The sequence below is a fragment of the Bos javanicus genome, chromosome X (assembly GCF_032452875.1).
Source record: "Bos javanicus breed banteng chromosome X, ARS-OSU_banteng_1.0, whole genome shotgun sequence".
Lineage (NCBI taxonomy): Eukaryota > Metazoa > Chordata > Mammalia > Artiodactyla > Bovidae > Bos > Bos javanicus.
Window position 1 is genome coordinate 65,292,237 of NC_083897.1, and position 21,127 is coordinate 65,313,363.

The window sequence follows — 21,127 nt, forward strand, 5'->3', positions numbered from 1 at the left end:
GACCTCAAAGAGCTTGTGTATATATGGATTATATCTATTGATATTTATTATATTAGAAATTAAAGCTGAGAAATGTTTAAAATATCTATGAATCATTTTAAATAACAATAATGAATCCATTTAATGTTAACATAATGTTTTTTTAATAAAAATTAACTATTTTTCCAAAAATAATTAAGAGAGAAGACAGGCATTGTTTAACAGTTTTAAAATCTCTTCAATATTTAGTTTTATGGAAAGATAGTTGGATTCTCATAGATGTATCTGTGTTCAGCCTGTTGTGGTACGCTATTTAGTATGAAGTTTATAAAGAATATGCAGTTTTAAAGATGAATAGTTGGAAAAGGGAAATCTAGCAAACTCTGTAAAAGAATCTCAGAGGCCCCTCTGGGTCCTTGAACCACACTTTGAGAACTGCTGACATATGCTTTTAATTTTTTTAAGTATTGAATAAGATAATCTATATAATAGATACTGTTTTTAATGCTGCTTTAGTTGCTATTAGTATTATTTGTATAATTTCCAGATACTGTCAAAAGAAACTGAGTTTCTTGTTTTGTTGACTGCATTCACAGTTTCTATAAAAAAAAAAAAAAAAAACAAATGACAGTGTAGATTTGGTAAAATGGTTAAGCTACTTCACTAAATAATATCTCTATTACAGGAGTTTTAATGAAATTGAGATAATATATTTTATATTTTTAATGTCAGTAATACACATGGCTCAGTGCCTGGCACATAAGATAGACTCAATAAAAGGCAGCTTTAGAATCACTCTTTGTTCAATGTACAAAAGATTATGCAAATAGATGCCAAGGATAAAATTGATCTCATACACACAATAACATCATTAGCTTATCTGGAATCACTCTGCTACCCTCTCTTGTCTCTAGACAAGGCCTACTTTTAGGCCCGAGATTCCCTTAGGAAAGTAAATAAATCTTTAAACAGAAACAAGCTAATACAATTCAGAGCTGGGCTCTGAGTAATGCTGACTTCCACTGATATGGTCAGTGTATGAGGCCTTCCCTAGAAATTTCAGATATCTAGGAATACCTAAAAGATTGTGCAGCATTTCCTTGGGGAAATGACTCTCCACTCCAGCACTTGTATCCTGAGTGTAGATATGTCTACCCTTGTCAGAATTTTTTCAGAATGAATACAAACTCCCCAGATTAAATTTCTAGCCTCAGGGTCTGGTTGCCACATTGTTGGATGGCAGGGGAGGGGGACAGTTTGGAAGGGGAGCCATTCCACTTTGCCCCTCCTCTGGTCTTGCTATAGGATCCTGAGAAAGTATAACAGTTTTCTACCAACATTTTGTTAGAAAATGGCCTTCTTCTCTACATTTATATCAAAATGATAAGTGTTTCCACTCAGGACCCCAAGACTTTTGCTCTAGAAGTAATCAGTTCCAAAGTTAGCAGTGGTAGTAAATCTTACAGACTTTTATCATCTGGGGTCTAACAGCCATTTCTTTCTATGTTTCAGAAAGAACTTCTGTTTTATTTTAATTGCTTCCATTTTTAAAATATTAAACTTTTGGTATAAAGACTTTAAAAGATTATAAAATTAGGTAGAATTATATTATAAAGAACCATGTACTCATTATCCAGCTCCAAGATTTATCAATTTATGGACTGTCTTGCATCATCTGTACTTCTGTCCACTTCTCCCTCCCATATTATTTCAAAACAAACCTCAGAATCATAATAATTTATCCATAAACACTTCAGTATATACATATCTAAAAATATAAATTTTTCCCCACATAACCACAATATCAATATCACTTTTAAAAACTAATGAATGATAATTATTTACTATCATCAAAAGCCAGTTATTATTCAAAATAACACATTTCCACCTGTGTCATGAATATTTTTAAAAATTTGTTTGTTTGCATCACAATTCCAAGAAGATCCACATATTAACATTGCTTGATTGGTATTTTAAGACTCTCTTAATATTATGTTCTCTAATTTTTTCTGTTGTAAATGGTTTGTTTTTAAGAAACCCTTCCCTCTTTTCTTAATCTCATATTAGCTTCCTTAACTCCAGAAAACTTCCTACAACCTTATCCTCACTAAAACATTTCATGAAGGATAAGCCAATACTGGCTTCTTTCAGGCAAGCTTGACCTATGCTCTTTCTGCATATTCCCTCATATTTATGGCTTTGGAATAAAGATTATAAGAATACAAGATGGCAGCATTCTTACCTATCATTTTATAACTCTTAAGAAATGTAACCTGTGTGGTTCATCAAATTTGGTGACTATTACCTTCTGATACTTGCCACTCTTCCCATCTAGAGTTCAAAGGTCGCTTCACCAGATCCTGTACTGTATTACCTGAGGACACTTTCTGTTTGCAGTGTCTCCTAGTTTTCACAGCCATTCTTGCCTTCTTAAATGGCATGCCTAGGTTGAGAATTGCAGGTATGTACCAATATGCCAAGAAATCTTGTCACATCTATTGATGCTTCTCATACCATCACTTGGTCTCTTTCTCTAGGGGAAAAAAAAAAAACAGGCATGTAAGAAATTCAGGGTCTAAATTAGAAGGCTTAAAGATAACTTTTCAAATATTCTTCCTCATGTCTTCCCAGAAATTAAATACCAATCAACATCATCAACAAGCTCTTAGCAAAGAAAAATATTTTCCCCTCTTGATCATCAAACACTCTATACCTGACAAAGCATGTTAAGACAATCTATAGGGACTTTCAGATTTGTCATGGTTCCCTGTGTGTTCCCTAAAGCCAGCAATGATCTTTGAGAGTGTGTTTCTATCCTTTCTCACAGTTCATAGTACAAATAGCCACCAGCCCAGGAATCCTCATAATGATCTCTGATAGAATCCTAGAAGTACAACCTGAATTGTCCCAGGTTTCAAGTTCTTGTGGACACATGAAAAAATAAATTAACAGTAAAATTTGAATTTTATTTGTGCAAGTTATCTCTGCTTATTGATGATAGACCTCTTCAAGATCTGCCAAAATGATTTACCACAATGATTTCCAAAAATTTCTAGGTACATTACTTATGGTCAGGCACAAGATTCTGCTCCCATCTTCTTATTGATATTTTCTGCCTGTGAGCTTCTTTATTAGTGGAGGTGCTTACCTAGATGAACACCTCTCAGTATTCTTTGGAGAAGGCAATGGCACCCCACTCCAGTACTCTTGCCTGGAAAATCCCATGGATGGAGGGGGCCTGGTGGGCTGCAGTCCATGGGGTTGCTAGGAGTCGGACACGACTGAGCGACTTCATTTTCACTTTTCACTTTCATGCATTGGAGAAGGAAATGGCAACCCATTCCAGTGTTCTTGCCTGGATAATCCCAGGGAGGGCAGGGGAGCCTGGTGGGCTGCCATCTATGGGGTCGCACAGAGTCAGACACGACTGAAGCAACTTAGCAGCAGCAGCAGTATTCTTATCCAGGGAGGGAGGAGGGAGGGGGTTCAGGATGGGGAACACATGTATACCTGGGGCGGATTCATGTTGATATATAGCAAAACCAATATAATATTGTAAAGTCAAAAAATAAACTAAAATTAAAAAAAAAAAAACAAATGAGTTCAAAACTCCACATGTAAATTGGAGGACTGTATCTCTCCCAGAGTCTCAGGAAAATGCTTACTAAAAAGACAATTCCTTCAGTTTCTGCATAGAGACTATGTCTGCATTGTGGTCAGATCTAATTCCTATTCGAGGGGCATACTATCCTCTTCATCTCCAAAAAACTCCAGAGCTTCCAGGCTCTGTCTCCAAAGGACTCACCCACAGAAGTTCCTCTTCTTGACCACTTTCCTCAGGAAAGGATTTCCTTAGCTAAAAACTCTCATCTCAAACTCAGTCTAGTCAATGCTGATATGCAATTACTCCTAGGTGGTATACACATCATTTTTATTGCATTTGGAATGTTAAAAATGAACAATTGAATTTATTGATGTCATTGAATACAGACACAAATTTATTCATTCAACAAATATTTAGTGAATGCCTTCTATGAGCTGGGACATTTCTAGGAATTGGAGCTAAAACAAAAAAGACATGTTCACTGTTATGTATAACCATACTTATAATTATCTCAGTAATGGTAATTCCAAGTCTTTTACAGAAAATTGGTGAGAAGGCATTCCTAACTTGAAAAAAAGCTGTCATTTTCTGATATCATACTGTTACTCTTTCATGTGACTATCACTTTATGCTGTGAATAGCTTTCAACAAATATCAGATCTAAATTTTCTCCAGTGATATTCAATTGAATGTATCCCACTGTACAAATCTGTTCAATGCTTCCATATGCTGTAACAATGTCATATCTTCTTTTTTTGTTCCTGTAGGTGTATCAGTTCCTATCCCAGTGATTGGACTGAGGGATGAAGACAAGGTGTTCGTCAACAACACCACCTGTGTGCTGAATGACCCAAATTTCGTTCTTATTGGGTCCTTCGTAGCTTTCTTCATACCGCTGACAATCATGGTGATTACCTACTGTCTGACGATTCACGTCCTTCGCCGACAAGCTCTGATGTTACTGCACGGCCACACTGAGGAACCGCCTGGAATAAACCTGAATTTCCTGAAATGCTGCAAGACAAACACAGATGAAGAGAACTCTGCAAACCCGAACCAAGATTTGAACCCACGCCGAAGGAAGAAGAAAGAAAGACGGCCTAGGGGCACCATGCAAGCTATCAACAATGAACGGAAAGCCTCGAAGGTCCTTGGCATTGTTTTCTTTGTGTTTCTGATCATGTGGTGCCCGTTTTTTATTACTAATATTTTGTCGGTTCTTTGTGGGAAGGCTTGTAATCAAAAGCTCATGGAAAAGCTTCTGAATGTGTTTGTTTGGATTGGCTATGTTTGTTCAGGAATTAATCCTCTGGTGTACACTCTTTTCAACAAAGTTTACCGAAGGGCTTTCTCCAACTATTTGCGCTGCAATTATAAGGCAGATAGAAAGCCTCCAATCAGACAAATCCCGAGAGTTGCTGCCACTGCTTTGTCTGGGAGGGAGCTTAATGTTAACATTTACCGGCACACCAATGAACCAGTAATTAAGAAAGCTGATGACAAGGAGCCTGATATAGAGATGCAAGTTGAGAATTTGGAGCTACCGGTTAATCCCTCCAATGTGATTAGTGAAAGGATTAGTAGTGTGTAAGAAAGAGCAGCACAGTCTTTTCCTATGGTAAAGCTACAAATGTAGGAAATTGTTCTTTAATTCTGCCAGTCATAACTAATGTAAATATTGCCGTCTGAAAAGTGTGTTTTATACATAGCTTTGCAATCCTGTACTTTACAATCATGCTTACAATAGTGAGATTTAGGGTTCTGTATTTACTGTTTATAACAGATTGAGAATAACTTATTTTGATTGATGCAAAAATGTTGATTTTTCCCCCCTTCCATCTCTCCTTCCCTCCTTCTTTTTCTTTCTCTCTCTCCTCTCTCTTTTTCTTTTGCATATAAGGAAACATTGATGTTCACCTCAGGTGGCATTTGCAGGAGACCAGAATGATACACATGACAGCGGTTTTCAACCACACCAAAATTGAACAAATTTGGTGGACTCTTTTTTCCAGATTAACAGTAAATATGCACTTTAAATTCTTGCTCTGCTCATCTACACACATAAATACGGTAAAATAGGTTCTGCCTTCTGAAACTCTACCACAACTATTAGTGAGTCAAAGGCAGAACTTATTTCTTGTCACACACAGGGGAAATTTTGACATTGTCAGAATGTTGTGTTGATATTTTACTGCAATGTCTGTCCCCAAACATAGTGGCATTTTAATATAGCAGCTAGTTAACCGGAACTACAGAAGTGGAAGGATGACAAGATGACAAGAGATATACACACCAACAATAGCTTTTCACTTCTTATAATGTTCAAATTCTGATTATAATGACAAGCAAACTGGAATTAGTGTCTTCATTCTGGTCCTTAGTAAATACCTAATTCCATGATTAAACTGGGAAACAAAATCCCAGAGTTATTTCCCAATCCAGGATTCAACATCAATTGGGTTTTGATATCAGGATCCTGGAAATTTGTGTGCTACACACAAAATGAAATTAGAATTTTTGAGCCTTATTAAAATAGTATATTAGTTATGGTACCTCTATCTATAGGACCTAATTTAGCAGTCCATTTTTGAGTAAAACTTGAGTTGGAAGCAGATGCCGAAGACGTTGGAAGTTTTACTTGATTAAGGACTACAGAACTGGGCCCTTAGAATGTGAAAAAAAAAAAAAAGTAATTAAAGAAGCTTTTACTGAACTCTAGAAAAAAAAGAAATACAGAGTTTCCATTTGGATTTTAAACAAAATATCTCATTTTCAGATCCTTCCAAACTCTCTAGTGCAGGGAAAGGCTGCAGCTAATTTGTGAAAGTAGCAAGCTCTTCATTGTACTGCAATTACGTACCAGAAGTTTAAACCTTTGTTAAATATAGTGTTGTGTTACAATCAGTGTTGGCCATTATTTCATCCATGGGCCTGTTGCTCTCTAAGAATTCAGTACCGTTTTACTAGTTTGTTAACCATGAAAGGTTTTCAAACATTACTAAAGTCAGACTATTAAGTCTATGCTGTGTGCAGAGTATACAAGTGTTTCCAGTAACTATATTTCCATGTGTGTCCATTTCACACAATTGTGGATCTATTTCTGAAGATTTCATAATGCTATTTTTTATGCCTGACAGTTACTTACACACTTTAGAGTATCTTGAAATCGGTGAAGGCAGAATCCAAATTTCTAAAATCCCCGGTGTGTGTCCTCAACACGCAGCATAGATAAATCCAACAATCTGCCACAAGGGCAGTGGGAGAGATGCTGTATTTGAGGAAACTCATACAGTCCCTAAGTGGTTTGCAACACTGCCAAATGCCAGTCAATTGCTTGAGCATGCCCAATTATAACATGAAAGTAAAGTCTACCTGCTCTGTCGAACTGCATGTTAAAAACAATTATATGAAATTGAATGAGACCTAATTCTTACTGAAACGAAAATGTCTGAAGAAACATAGCATGCATTAAGCATGAGTTCTGCACATATATGGTGTCCTGCATGTATGCCATGTATGTTGCATAAATCCATCGATTTGTATTAATGTAAGGCAGAGTAGGTGTTATAAGAATGACTTAAATGCACATCCTTTGGCAGTCTTTAAAAAGACCATGCGATCAGATCTGAAGTATTGTGAGTATAGAGAAAACTGGAAACATCTGATTTCTTTCCTGAACTATCAGGGCAAGCTCATAGCACATGTTTTACAAAGAAAATATAAACCACTGATTTTCAAAAGCACTAGCAATAAGTTGAATGATAATAGCTTAGAGCACATTTGTTAATAATTCTTATGTCATCAAGCAGTAGTACTTATTAGTACCCAACACAGTAATTATTCTAAAATCATGTGCTATTCGTAAGTTCTGTGCAGTTTGGTATGAAATAAGTATATTCATTTGGATATAAATCTTACAGTTCAATGTTAAATCTACAACTTTTATAAATGTTTTAAAGTCCATGTGATAAGTGTAAACATGGTGAATTTATTGTCAAACAGATCATTTTGATGTACTATTATATATATATATATATATATATATATATCTAAGACACGTGCAATGGACTGCCTTATATTATTTCCTGTAAATCTTCCTTCATCAAGTGGTACTTTTTGAGAGTGGTTGCAAAATGTTGTCTTATTCCTGATTCCTGTATGTTATCCATTCCAGGTTTTTGTGATATTTCCTATTAATTTATTAAATTTATTAAATGTTGCCTAATATGTCACATGCCTTTTTCTCCCCTGCATCTTTTGAGGGAAAAATATACCACTTCATTTCTTAGAAAATTAAATTGTAACTGGTTAAATAAGTTCACAAAGACAAATACAACCAGAGAATATTACCTTTTTCTGTGTACTCAAAGACTATGACACTAGAAAGACAAGAGGTGTAAATAACAGAAGCAATATTAATAACAGCATCACTGATTCCTCATGAACAGAATAACTGGGCTCTGAAATATTCCTATCTTCCTTAACCTGAGCAGGGGCCTAGAGTGGCTCACATACTCTCTTTGCTATAGGATTGCTATCTTATCCCCTTCAGACTCTAAGCTCTCCAAGAGCAGAGAGGACCATGTCTATACTGTTGATGGTTTAATTTCCAGTTGATAGTAGTCACTCTGTGTTCAATAAGTATGTATTGAGCATCAATATTTGTGGGCATTGTATTATCTGTTCCTGTTGCCAAAAGAAGCCTGGCAACACCCCACTGTTCAGTCATGTAGTATGACCTGATCACTTTAATGGACCTCTATCCCAAATGGCCTTGGATACCTATGCTACCATCAAGGTCACCATACTAAGTGCCTCTGTTCCTCCATACCTGGAGCCATGTGTGACAAAATCCATTGGCCTTTTCTTGCATCATGTATACCTTTCTGATGCTGTGTGAGCTACTGGCATGAGTTCAGTTCCCTGAGAAGAAAGTAGGAGTACCTCATTCCTTTGCAACCATGACTAGATTGATTCCTAGGAATGGGTCAAGTAATAAAGGCTGAAGTGCCACTTTGAAACCAATGGGGTCACTGCTGCCCATGGCTTCAAATATCTTATACCACTGAAGCTAGGGACTACTCTTGCCCAATAGTGAAGCAAAGGAGAGAGGTTGAAATTTCTGATGGCACAGAACTGAAGTCATTATTACCAGTAAAAGGCAAGGAGGGTCAGAAGGAAGACTGGAATGTCTTATCCCATAGCACTGGAAGGTCTTTGTGGTCTGAGGAGAAAAACATACTTCTTGTCATCAAGCAGTAGTAAGTTTCTGTTTACTGCAGAAACACAGTTCCCACACAGTTAATCAGTTCCCTCTTAGGTCAATGCAGTCTCCATGGTTGAGGCCCGTTTCTCCTTGCATATTCCCCTAGACATATGTTAACATATCACCCAGAAAGCTGCATGTATTAGAAAGAGGTATTTTTATAGGCAATGCCAACAAGAGTAGGTAACAGCATAGTGGTTCTCAATATTATGTGACTCATAGCTCACTTATAAATATAAATAGTTCTAAGAGGTAGAGTGGGTTCCCTAGGATATAAATTCTGAGATGGAAATAAGTGTACAGGATGTGATTAGGAAAGGATCTTGGGATCCATCTGCATGGGGGAATGGAAGAAAGGAGGAATGGGCAGAGGGAGAAACTGGGCTCTGATGTAGTCACAATAAGGACTTATTCCCCATGAACCTTTGGAGGGAAAAATATGCAATTTAACCTCATTTTCTTTGAAAGTTAAATTGAATTCTGTAAAATAAGTTCACAAAGACAAACTCAACCAAAAAGTATCACCCTTCCTCACTAATTCTGCATGTAGTCAAAGACTATAACATCAAGGGAAAGACAGTTGAGAGCTGTGAAAAACAAAAACAATATCACACTTAGCTGACTCCCATGGGAAGCTTCATAGTTGTTCCAAGTTGAAGCAGGGGACCAATCCTCCATACTGCTACTCTCCCCAAGAGAAATATACAACCTTATGCCAAGTCACTTTCTTCATCAGAGGCAATTCCCAAAGACAGCTTATACCTGAAAGTTGTCCAGTCTACAATTTCCCATCACCTGGGAAATAAAGCCTTCAGCCCTAAAGGTGGAATCTTGTCAAGATAGCATAGCATCTATAACAAATAGCATATTTATTGAATAGAAAAGATTCACCACCTAGTTCAACATCTATATAAATAAGACAAGAGAACCTGGATGGCTGTCACTGAAGGAAAAATCAAGGGAAATGGAGGTGAAAGGAAATATATGTTTTTATATATGATTTATTTTCTTATTAAAGGTGTTCTCAATCAACAGCTTACTAGAATTCTTAGATTTATGAATCCATCTTGATAGCTCAAGCTAAGAAGGCAGTAAAAAAACAATCCCAAAGCCTCAATGGCTTAACAAAACAAACATTCATTTTGCGGTCACACTCAATTTCCAATGAGGTTTGCCAGGAAATCTCTTCTCATCATGGTTACTCTGGGTAAAAATGGTGATAGAGGCTTTATACTTGCTACCATGTAGCTGAGGGAAGGAAATTCAGTGAAGCTATTTCTTACACTAAAGCTAACCCTACCTTTAACTTTCAAATTAATCCCGATTCTATCCATATCCTCACACCTTACCTATAATATTATTTCTTTTCTTAATTTTATCTTTAAAAATTTCTATGTGTAATCCTGTCCTGCTCTAAATTTATAGTTAATTCTAACCCTAACTCTTGTTTCTAAATTACCTCTAACTACGATCCTGCCTTCTGCAAACTCTAATCTTATTCAAACCTCTAACCTCACCCTTATTATTAACTTCAATGCGTGTTCTGTTTTTAATCCTCCTTAAGGGGCTAATTCTGAACTTACTTCTAACCTAACATCTGGGCTGCCCTAGTGGCTCAGATGGTAAAGAATCTGCCTGCAATGCAGGAGACCCAGGTTCGATCCCTGGGTTGAAATGGTAACCCTGGAGAATGAAATGGCAACACACTCCAGTATATTTTTTTTTGTAAATTAATTTATTTATTTAAATTGGTGGCTAATTACTTTACAATATTGTAGTGGGTTTTGCCATACATTCACATGAATCAGCCATGGGTGTACATGTGTCCCCCATCCTCACTCCTCTCCCACCTCCCTCCCCATCTCATCCCTCAGGGTCATCCCAGTGCGCTGGGCCTGAGCACCCTATCTCATGCATCAGACTTGGACTGGCTATCTATTTCACATACGGTAATACACATGTTTCAATGCTATTCTCTCAAATTATCCCACCCTTGCCTTCTCCCACAGAGTCCAAAAGTCTGTTCTTTACAGTTGTGTCTCTTTTGCTGTCTGGCATATAGGGTCATTGTTACCATCTTTCTAAATTCCATAAAGATGTGTTAATATACTATATTGGTGTTTTTCTTTCTGACTTACTTCACTCTGTATAACAGGCTCCAGTTTCATCCACCTCATTAGAACTGATTCAAATACATTCTTTTTAATAGCTGAGTAAATATTCCATTGTGTATATGTACCACAGCTTTCTTATCCACTCATCTGCCGATGGAAATCTAGGTTGCTTCCATGTCCTAGCTATTGTAAACAGTGCTGCAGTGAACATTGGAGTACACGTGTCTCATTCAATTCTGGTTTCCTCAGTGTGTATGCCCAGCAGTGGGATTGCTGGGTCATATGTCAGTTCTATTTCCATTTTTTAAGGGAATCTCCACACTGTTCTCCATAGTGGCTGTACTAGTTTACATTCCCACTAACAGTGTAAGAGGGTTCCCTTTTCTCCACACCTTCTCCAGCGTATATTGTTTGTAGACTTTTGGATGGCAGCCATTTTGACCGGCGTGAGATGGTACCTCATTGTGGTTTTGATTTGCATTTCTCTGATAATGAGTGATGTTGAGCATCTTTTCATGTGTTTGTTAGCCATCTGTATGTCTTCTTTGGAGAAATGTCTGTTCAGTTCTTTGGCCCATTTTTTGATTGGGTCGTTTATTTTTCTGGAATTGAGCTGCAGGAGTTGCTTGTATATTTTTGAGATTAATTCTTTGTCAGTTGCTTTGTTTGCTATTATTTTCCCTCATTCTGAAGGCTCTTTTCACCTTGCTTATAGTTTCCTTCATTGTGCAAAAGCTTTTAAGTTTAATTAGGTCCCATTTGTTTATTTTTGCTTTTATTTCCATTACTATGGGAGGTGGATCATAGAGGATCCTGCTGTGATTTATGTCAGAAAGTGTGTTGCCTGTTTTCCTCTGGGAGTTTTAAAGTGTCTGGTCTTATGTTTAGGTCTTTAATCCATTTTGAGTTTATTTTTGTGTATGGTGTTAGAAAATATTCTAGTTTCATTCTTTTAGAGGTGGTTGACCAGTTTGCCCAGCACCCCTTGTTAAAGAGGTTGTCTTTTCTCCATTGTGTATTCTTGCATCCTTTGTCAAAGATAAGGTGTCCATAGGTGTGTGGATTTAGCTCTGGGCTTTCTATTTTGTTTCATCGATGTATGTTTCTGTCTTTGTGTCAGTACCATACTGTCTTGATGACTGTGGCTTTGTAGTAGAGCCTGAAGTCAGGCAGGTTGATTCCTCCAGTTCCATTCTTCTTTCTCAAGATCGCTTTGGCTATTCGAGGTTTTTTGTTTTCCATACAAATTGTAAAATTATTTGCTCTAGTTCTCTGAAAAATACCATTGGTAGCTTGATAGGAATTGCATTGAATCTATAGATTTCTTTGGGTAGTATATTCACTATATTGATTCACTATATTGATTCTTCCAATCCATGAACATGGTATATTTCTCCATCTTTTTGTGTCATCTTGCATTTCTATACATGAAAAATGAGAAAACAGAAAGAGAAATTAAAGAAACAATTCCATTCACCATTGCAACGAAAAGAATATAATACTTAGGAACAAAAGACCTATAGATAGAAAACTATAAAACACTGATGAAAGAAATCAAAGATGACACAAATAGATGGTTTTTTAACACCTATTTTCAACTCTCTTGCTTATATACTTATCAGTATATAGGACAGTGTGTAAAGAACATTTACACTTCCTATAAAATAAGTAATTAAATTTAAACTTGAGCAAAATACTCATATAGACATTTCTCCAAAAAGATATACAAATGGCCAGCAAGACTTGAAGACATGTTCAACATTAGACATTAGGGAAATGTCTTTTTTTTGTATTTGAAAAACAAGTTTTATTAAGCAGTTTTTACATAATCAACTGTTCACCGTTTGCAGTTAAAACATTGTGCATATTGCATGTATTCACTGCTACTCAATTACAAAATCTTCAGAAAGCAGTAAAAAACATGTTCCAATAACTCATTAAAAAAAAAAGAGAACCATGATTAAAGTACAAAATGTTGGGTGATGTCACTTCAGACAGAAAATGAAGGGGGTTTTAAAAATACACATTTACCGTACTTTATTTAGGTAGGTTTTTCCCCTTGTTTGCTTATAGCGCTGTACAAGTTTTAGTGCCCAAAAGCTAAAGTAATAATGTACTCTGAATCATTTCAACTTAAAATATTTTGCATTTATCACTTGATACATATTATTTAAACATTTTAATATGTAAAACACTTGAAAGCAAACCACACCACAACAACTAAGATAGTTAGAATCAGAAAGACAGATTGTTAGAATCAAAAAGACCAACAATTGCTGGTGAGAATGTGAAGAGAATAAAACCCTCATCCATTGCTGGGAGAATATAAAGTGATGCAGCTACTTTGGAATAGAGTTTGGCAGTTTCTTTTTTTCCCTTGCATTTGGTTATTTTGTCTCATTTTTATATAAATGTATTATTTTTAATTGAAGGATAATTGCTTTACAGCACTGTGCTGCTTTCTGCCATACATCAACATGTATCAGCCATAGCTGTACATATGTCCCCTCCCCGTTGAACCTCCTTCCCATGTCCCACCCCTCTAAGTTGTTAAAATTTAAACACAGCATTACTATATGAAGGAGCAATTCTGCTACTAAGTGTATAGTCAAGAGAATCAAAAACATGCTTTAAAACAAAAGCTTGCTCATAAATGTTCATAGCATTATTATTCATAATAAACTAATAAACATATTATTAACATAATAAACATTATCCAAAATAAAGAGTGGAAAAAAAAACAATGTCCATCTACTAATGAATGGATAAACAAAATGTGATATATTCACACAATGGAATACTATTCATCCATAAAATTAATGAAGTACAGATTCACGCTACAACATTTATGAACCTTGGAAGTGTTATGCAAAGTAAAAGAGGCCAGAGACAAAAGGCCACATATTGGATGATTCCATTGTTATGAAATGCCTATGATAAGCAAACCTATAGAGATACAGAATATAGATCAGTGGTTGCTTGGAGTTGAAGAAGAGGTTGAAGAGAGAATGCAGAATGATTACTAATAGTTACAAGGTTATTTTTAGAGTGATGGAATGTGTTAAAATTAGATTATATGATACTTACATACTGTGTAAATATACTAAAAAAATTGAATTACACACTTTAATGGGCGTACATAAATCTTCTATAAATTATATTAGTATATTTTAAATGTTCAGACATATTTAAAACTTGGCTAAAAATAATTAAAGAGGTGGATATCTATAAAAACAGCAGCCTTAAAAGTGGAAGATTAGTTAAAATCTTTCAGAGACTAGAAAAGTAGAGAACAAAGTATTGCTTTATTTTATATTTTAAAGTAACAATATGAATAAGAGATGAGTAAGAGAATTTATAGGCAAATCTCATTCATGATCATAGATGCAAAGATATATATATATATTTAAAAAAGCAAACTGAAATTAGTGGTGCATAAAAATAATACATTATTAAAATTAGGTTGGTTTCAGGAGAATAAGGCTGGTTTAACATGATGAAACCCATAGGTGTAATTCAACTTCTAGTAGATTAAGAGAAAATAAACATAATGATCTCAATAGGCACAAAGTTTTTAACAAAATTCAATATACATTCAAAGAATTAAAATCTTAATCAATGAGGAATAATATGGAATTTTATTAACCCAATAAAGGGTAAAACCAAAAAATAGAGTAAATACCATTCTTGATAGTTAACCATTTGAAATTCTTCCTTTCTATAAAATTAAGAAGAAAACAATGATATCCACTATTACTGCTTCCATTCAACAATGTACTGCAGAACAAAATAGGGAGACCAAAAATAATCATTCAGATATGGAAACAATATATGTCAAAGCTCATTGTAAATTAGTGGGGAAAGGAGTGATGGTTCAGTAAGATATACTGGGATAAACTTGTTACCCATTATAAAAAAAAGAAGCTGAAGTCCTATATTACATCATACAGAATATTTAATTTAAGATGGATTCAAGCTTAAATGTGAAAGAGAAAACTTTAAAACTTTTTGAAAGAAATATAAAAAGAATATTTATATTATCTTAGAAAAATAAATGATTTCTGAAACAAGAAAATAAAGAACTAACCAGGAAAACATTCTATAGCACCTATTTCTTATTTCTATCATTCTATTATATTTAATTTTACAGGGGATTGTAATAGTTTACTTAATTGTCTACTCCACTGAACTAACAACTACTTAAGGATAAGGATTGTATTCTATTAATTTTATCTTTCCCCTCAAACCTGGTAGGTGTTAGTTGTATCTCTATGATAGGAGAGAAGAGAGAGTTTCAGGGGAAAAGGGTAGCTTTTAGTTGTTCCTTGATTTGGTATTTCAGTGCTTTTCCCTCCCTAGCAAATACCCAAGATTTTCTCTCTTTGTTAGGTATATGAAGTGTCATACATGTATATTACCATCCACATCCAAGCCATGTTTTTCATTACCTACTCTTAGTCATCTACCTTATTTGTAAAATTTCAGTCTAATATCTCATTTCTTTATGGACTCAATTTCTTGGCTTTTGAAGGGCACAATAAAGTGAAGAATAAAGGTCTATTAATGACTAAAGGGGAAAAAAACCCAAGTATTATTTGTTCAGGGCTTCCCTTGTAGCTCAGTCAGTTCTAAATTGGATCTCTAGAGGTTAATCTTCAGAAAAGAGATTCTAAAGGTGCAATTAAAATTCAGTATGAGCAGACTACATCACTGCAGATCCATCTGAGATCTGTAAGAGGCTTTCCCAAGGTCTAATTCCCCTTCAAACATGAGAATGTCTTCTTTCACATTCTTGACATTTCAAGAGCTACCTCAGCTATAATCCTTCAAACAGAGCACTGCTGGTGACAAGAAGCCCACTGTTTGAGAGGAAAGTCTGTCCCATTTTGTTTTGTCCTAACTAATCATTCTAAATCCAGAAAAAGGACCACACAGCCCTGAGGTAATAGGAGCACTGTAAAAATTTCCATATTTCTGTAGATGTTTTCCCAAGATATTTTCTCCAGAAAGTTTTTCAACATGACTCCCTAGATTGCATAACTAATAGCAAACACAGAATGGCCCAAAGCCTCTTTTACATATAAAAGCAACTAGTTGAAGCTAGTCAGATCAGATCAGTAGCTTAGTCGTGTCCGACCCTTTGCGACCCCATGAATCGCAGCACGCCAGGCCTCCCTGTCCAGCACCAACTCCCAGAGTTCACCCAGACTCACGTCCATCCAGTCATGGATGCCATCCAGCCATCTCATCCTCTGTCGTCCCCTTCTCCTCTTGCCCCCAATCCCTCCCAGCATCAGAGTCTTTTCCAATGAGTTAACTCTTCGCATGAGGTAGCCAAAGTACTGGAGTTTCAGCTTTAGCATCATTCCTTCCAAAGTAATCCCAGGGCTGATCTCCTTCAGAATGGACTGGTTGGATCTCCTTGCAGTCCAAGGGACTCTCAAGAGTCTTCTCCAACACCACAGTTCAAAAGCATCAATTCTTCGGCGCTCAACCTTCTTCACAGTCCAATTCTCACATCCATACATGACCACTGGAAAAACCATAGCCTTGACTAGATGAACCTTTGTTGGCAAAGTGCGGGGAGTGAGCTCCACCCCTGGCAAAGGTCTTGAGGAAGGAGGCTTGGCATACGCAAAGGCGGGATCAAGCCTCAGGAGTCTCCCTGGAAATTCTCGAGCATCTACCCCCAAAACCAGAGTCTGCCTACTTTCTGCTTTGTGCTTTCACCTACACCCTCAGACTTTACAGAGGCTGTCCCCCACTACCTCTCTCTGAAACAAGAGTTAGCTTACAGCTCCAGTTAATTCCTGGGTGTGACAGTGTTTCAACCTACAAACTCCTTTGGAAATCCTCTAGCCTGCCTGAATAGGTTTTTCCAGCCACATGTGATTGCTCAGAGCCTCCCAACTGTGAGAGGCATGAGATGTTCTAAACTGTCTAAATACAGATTCCTTTGAGCAGTTAAAAGATTGATTAGAAATTGTATTGGTGAAGGATTTTCACTTTTTGGGCCAATGTTTGCTGCTAAGTTTCCATATCCCTTACCTGCTGTGTCCCTGGCAGTGTATTGATTAATATAATTGGTGTAAATAGTAGCTTTAATGTTTGTAACCTGGGACCCTTGAGTTAATTCTTTTTCTTGTTATAGCCCACCACACCTTTGCTCTGTAGGAATGCAACTTTATCTAATGTTTTTGGTGGGTGGCGCTTGACTTACCACCTTTAGAGAAAAATAAGTTTTCTGAAGAAAGGGTCTTAAAATGTTAACAGGCCTCCGGGCCAGAAGATGATGCAAATCACCTAAGCTTTTGCATATGATAAGTTTGCAGGAAGAAAGCCTGGCTTGCTGCATGACTCTACCCCTTCCCCCATTATCCTCTATGCATAACTTAAGGTATAAAAACTACTTTGGAAAATAAAGTGCGAGGCCTTGTTCACCGAAACTTGGTCTCCCATGTCATTCTTTCTCTCACCTTCTGGCTGAATTATTCAGCCTCTTTTCTCCACTGAATTTCCTCACTGAGCTATCCTTATTTCAGCCTCTTTTCTTCACTGAATTTTCCTACTGAGCTATCCTCATTCTATTACTTTTTATATCCTTAATTAACATTTAATTAAGCAGTTGTTTCCTGATCCTCGCCGACGCTGTCCCTGCTTCGAATTCCCTGGATCCACTGGAGCTGGACCCCGGCAGCAAAGTAATGTCTCTGCTTTTGAATATACTATCTAGGTTGGTCATAACTTTCCTTCCAAGAAGTAAGCGTCTTTTAATTTCATGGCTGCAGTCACCATCTGCAGTGATTTTGGAGCGCAGAAAAATAAAGTCTGACACTGTTTCTACTCTTTCCCCATCTATTTGCCATGAAGTGATGGGACCAGATGCCATGATCTTCGTTTTCTGAATGTTGAGCTTTAAGCCAACTTTTTCACTCTCCTCTTTCACTTTCATCAAGAGGCTTTTTAGTTCCTCTTCACTTTCTTCCATAAGGGTGGTGTCATCTGCATATCTGAGGTTATTGATATTTCTCCTGGCAATCTTGATTCCAGTTTGTGCTTCTTCCAGCCCAGCATTTCTCATGATGTACTCTGCATAGAAGTTAAATAAGCAGGGTGACAATATACAGCCTTGACATATTCCTTTTCCTATTTGGAACCAGTCTGCTGTTCCATGTCCAGTTCTAACTGTTGCTTCCTGACCTGCATACAGGTTTCTCAAGAGGCAGATCAGGTGGTCTGCTATTCCCATTTCTTTCAGAATTTTCCACAGTTTATTGTGATCCACACAGTCAAAGGCTTTGGCATAGTCAATAAAGCAGAAATAGATGTTTTTCTGGAACTCTCTTGCTTTTTCCATGATCCAGCGGATATTGGCAATTTGATCTCTGGTTCCTCTGCCTTTTCTAAAACCAGCTTGAATATCTGAAAGTTCACGGTTCACATACTGCTAAAGCCTGGCTTGGAGAATTTTGAGCATTACTTTACTAGCGTGTGAGATGAGTGCAATTGTGTGGTAGTTTGAGCATTCTTTGGCATTGCCTTTCTTTGGGATTGGAAGGAAAACTGACCTTTTCCAGTCCTGTGGCCACCGCTGAGTTTTCCAAATCTGCTAGCATATTGAGTGCAGCACTTTCACAGCATCATCTTTCAGGATTTGAAATAGCTCAACTGGCATTCCATCACCTCCACTAGCTTTGTTCAAAATGATGCTTTCTAAGGCCCACTTGACTTCACATTCCAGGATGTCTGGCTCTAGGTCAGTGATCACACCATCGTGATTATCTGGGTCATGAAGATCTTTTTTGTACAGTTCTGTGTATTCTTGCCACCTCTCCTTAATATCTTCTGCTTCTTTTAGGTCCATACCATTTCTGTCCTTTATCGGGCCCAACCTGCAGGAAATGTTGCCATGCCATGATTAAGAAACTACAAATAGTTTAGTGTGGTTGAAAGACAAAGAGAGAAGGCTGTTGTTGGAGGCAAGAAGAACCAAAGGAATGGGAGGGTGGAGGTGGGGTGAAAAAAAAAATGTACTTAGAGATAACCAACATAGTAAAGCACTAATGGACAGATCACTAAGTGCCTTGTACCTCATGCAAGGGAATTGACCTTATCATGAGAGCAATAGTAACACTTTAAAAACTTTAAGCAGGAGAGTTACATAATCAGATTAAATTACAGAAAAATCATGCAGGGGGAATGTCCACAATTTCTCATGGAAGGAAGTTTTTAATGTGATCAAATTTTTCTGGCAGTTAATTTCCACTTTCTTAACCAGTGTTGCCTTTGTCCTGAGTGCTGAATGATTAACTTACAGGGTCTAAGGAGAGATTCTAACAGCTTAGATCACTCAGGAATTGAGGTGCAAGAGTCAGTTCACCAAAAGGACACAATTGACTCGTAAGCAATAACAAAAATTGTCCAAGTCAGTAAGTATTTCAGTTGGGGTCACCAAGAGCATAGTTCACAAGCAACACACTTTCTATTTACAGAAGATAGTGAATTCAATGGAAACAGTTTATTTTTGTGTCATAATTTTTAATATTCTAATTGAGAAAACAAAAATTTTGAATTTTCATAAATTACTCTAATTTATGATTATCTTGAAATCTATTGTCCACCCTCACCCCAGGACTTAGATTGAAGAAGATTGTTCCACTTTTTTTTTTTTTTTCCAGTGAGTGTCTATTAGTGACTATAGTGTTATTAGTGAAACTAAAAAATGTTCAGAGATAATAAAGTGTCAGTTGGAGCTAGCCTCAGGCCTTACATATTATTTTTTAATTAATTGATTGATTTTCATTAGAGGCTATTTACTTTACAATATTGTGGTGATTGTTGCCACACATCAACATGAATCAGCCATGGGTGTGTTAGTTAATTAGAGTAGGAAAAAGGAGTCCAGAAAGGCGGTGGCTAAAAGACAAGGAAGGGAAAAGCCCATGAAAATAGAACAAAGGAATATAGAACAAAGGTCCGAGGACTGGAGTGAGAACCTCAGGTAAAACAAACAGCACTCCTGGGTAGCCCAATTTACATAGGGCAGGCCCAGTGGGAGGAGAAAAAACATAAAAATAGGAGCCAAAATTGGGCTGGGGCCTCTCTTCTCTTCGCATGTTTTGTGTCGTCATGCCCTCACACCTCAAGGACGTATTTTCCTTTACTTTCTAAATAAAACTGAGCTGTAACAGGGAGCTGCAACACTGGTCCATTCAAGGGCTGTAACACTGGTCCGTTGCTTCAAATTTTTGTTGCGACGAAACAGAACCGAGGAAATTACAAACTTCCCTAACATCTATGGTGCTGTGACTTGGATTTAACCGGCTGAAAGAACCTCGGCTAGGCCCCCACAAGGAGGAGGCCAAGCACAGCAGGAGGCCAACTCAGCAAAAGCTCCCATGGTGGAAGCTGAACAAGAAGAAAACCCAGCACGGGGGAAGTGATAAGAAGCTCAGCTTACTGGAAACTGGGACAGCAAAAACAAACTCAGCAGAAAGCTCACACAGCTCAGTCTCAGATTCCAGAAAACCTCTGGTTAAGGTAGGATGTCCTCGCTTCTATGACTTGAAGCACATAAGGCTAACAAAATCTTAATTCCTTTACAATCTCTCATTTCTTGTTTCCTTGAACCCCCTGCAAACAGGTGGGTGGCAGTGGGTGCAACTGAGGGACTCCTGAGAGGCTACTCCCCAGTGTGTCCTGAAGGTTCCACTATCCTCTGTGCTCTAGTAGCTGTTACCCAAGACGGTGGGGGTTCTTCTGTTCTTAATCTTCTTTGTACCAAGGATCAGGCCAATGAAGACTGTGTGCACAGGTCAGGTATTTAGCAGATTTTCCAGCAGATTATGAAGGGGATTCCTCAGTACATTTTTTCCACTGCTTTTTCCTCTGGTCCTTCAGCTCCTCTCTCCTGGGACTTGAGCCTGGCCAAAACACATGGTGCCTGCCTTCAAGACCTAATGCAGCTCAGGCTCTGATGTCTCATTGCAAAAATTCAGTTAGAGACACAGTGATAGGTAAGAGGTGGATTTGTTTGGATTCAGAGAGAAGCACACTCCACAGGTTGTGGGCCATCACAGAGGGCAAGTGCTTCGGACATGGAATGTGGTGTGGCTAGTTTTTGTGAGCTGGGTGAATTCATATGCTAATGAATGGGAGGATCAT

General features: G+C 37.3%; 1 protein-coding gene across 1 annotated transcript in view; it reads left to right on the plus strand.

Moving 5' to 3' along the window:
• Positions 1–7,799, plus strand: part of HTR2C (5-hydroxytryptamine receptor 2C) — a 95,165-nt gene extending 87,366 nt beyond the window's left edge. The window contains exon 2 of the mRNA XM_061408773.1: positions 4,351–7,799. Within this exon, the coding sequence (XP_061264757.1) occupies positions 4,351–5,174 (824 nt within the window). The 3' untranslated portion in view covers positions 5,175–7,799. The remainder of the gene's footprint in view (positions 1–4,350) is intronic.
• The last annotated feature ends 13,328 nt before the right edge of the window (positions 7,800–21,127 follow it).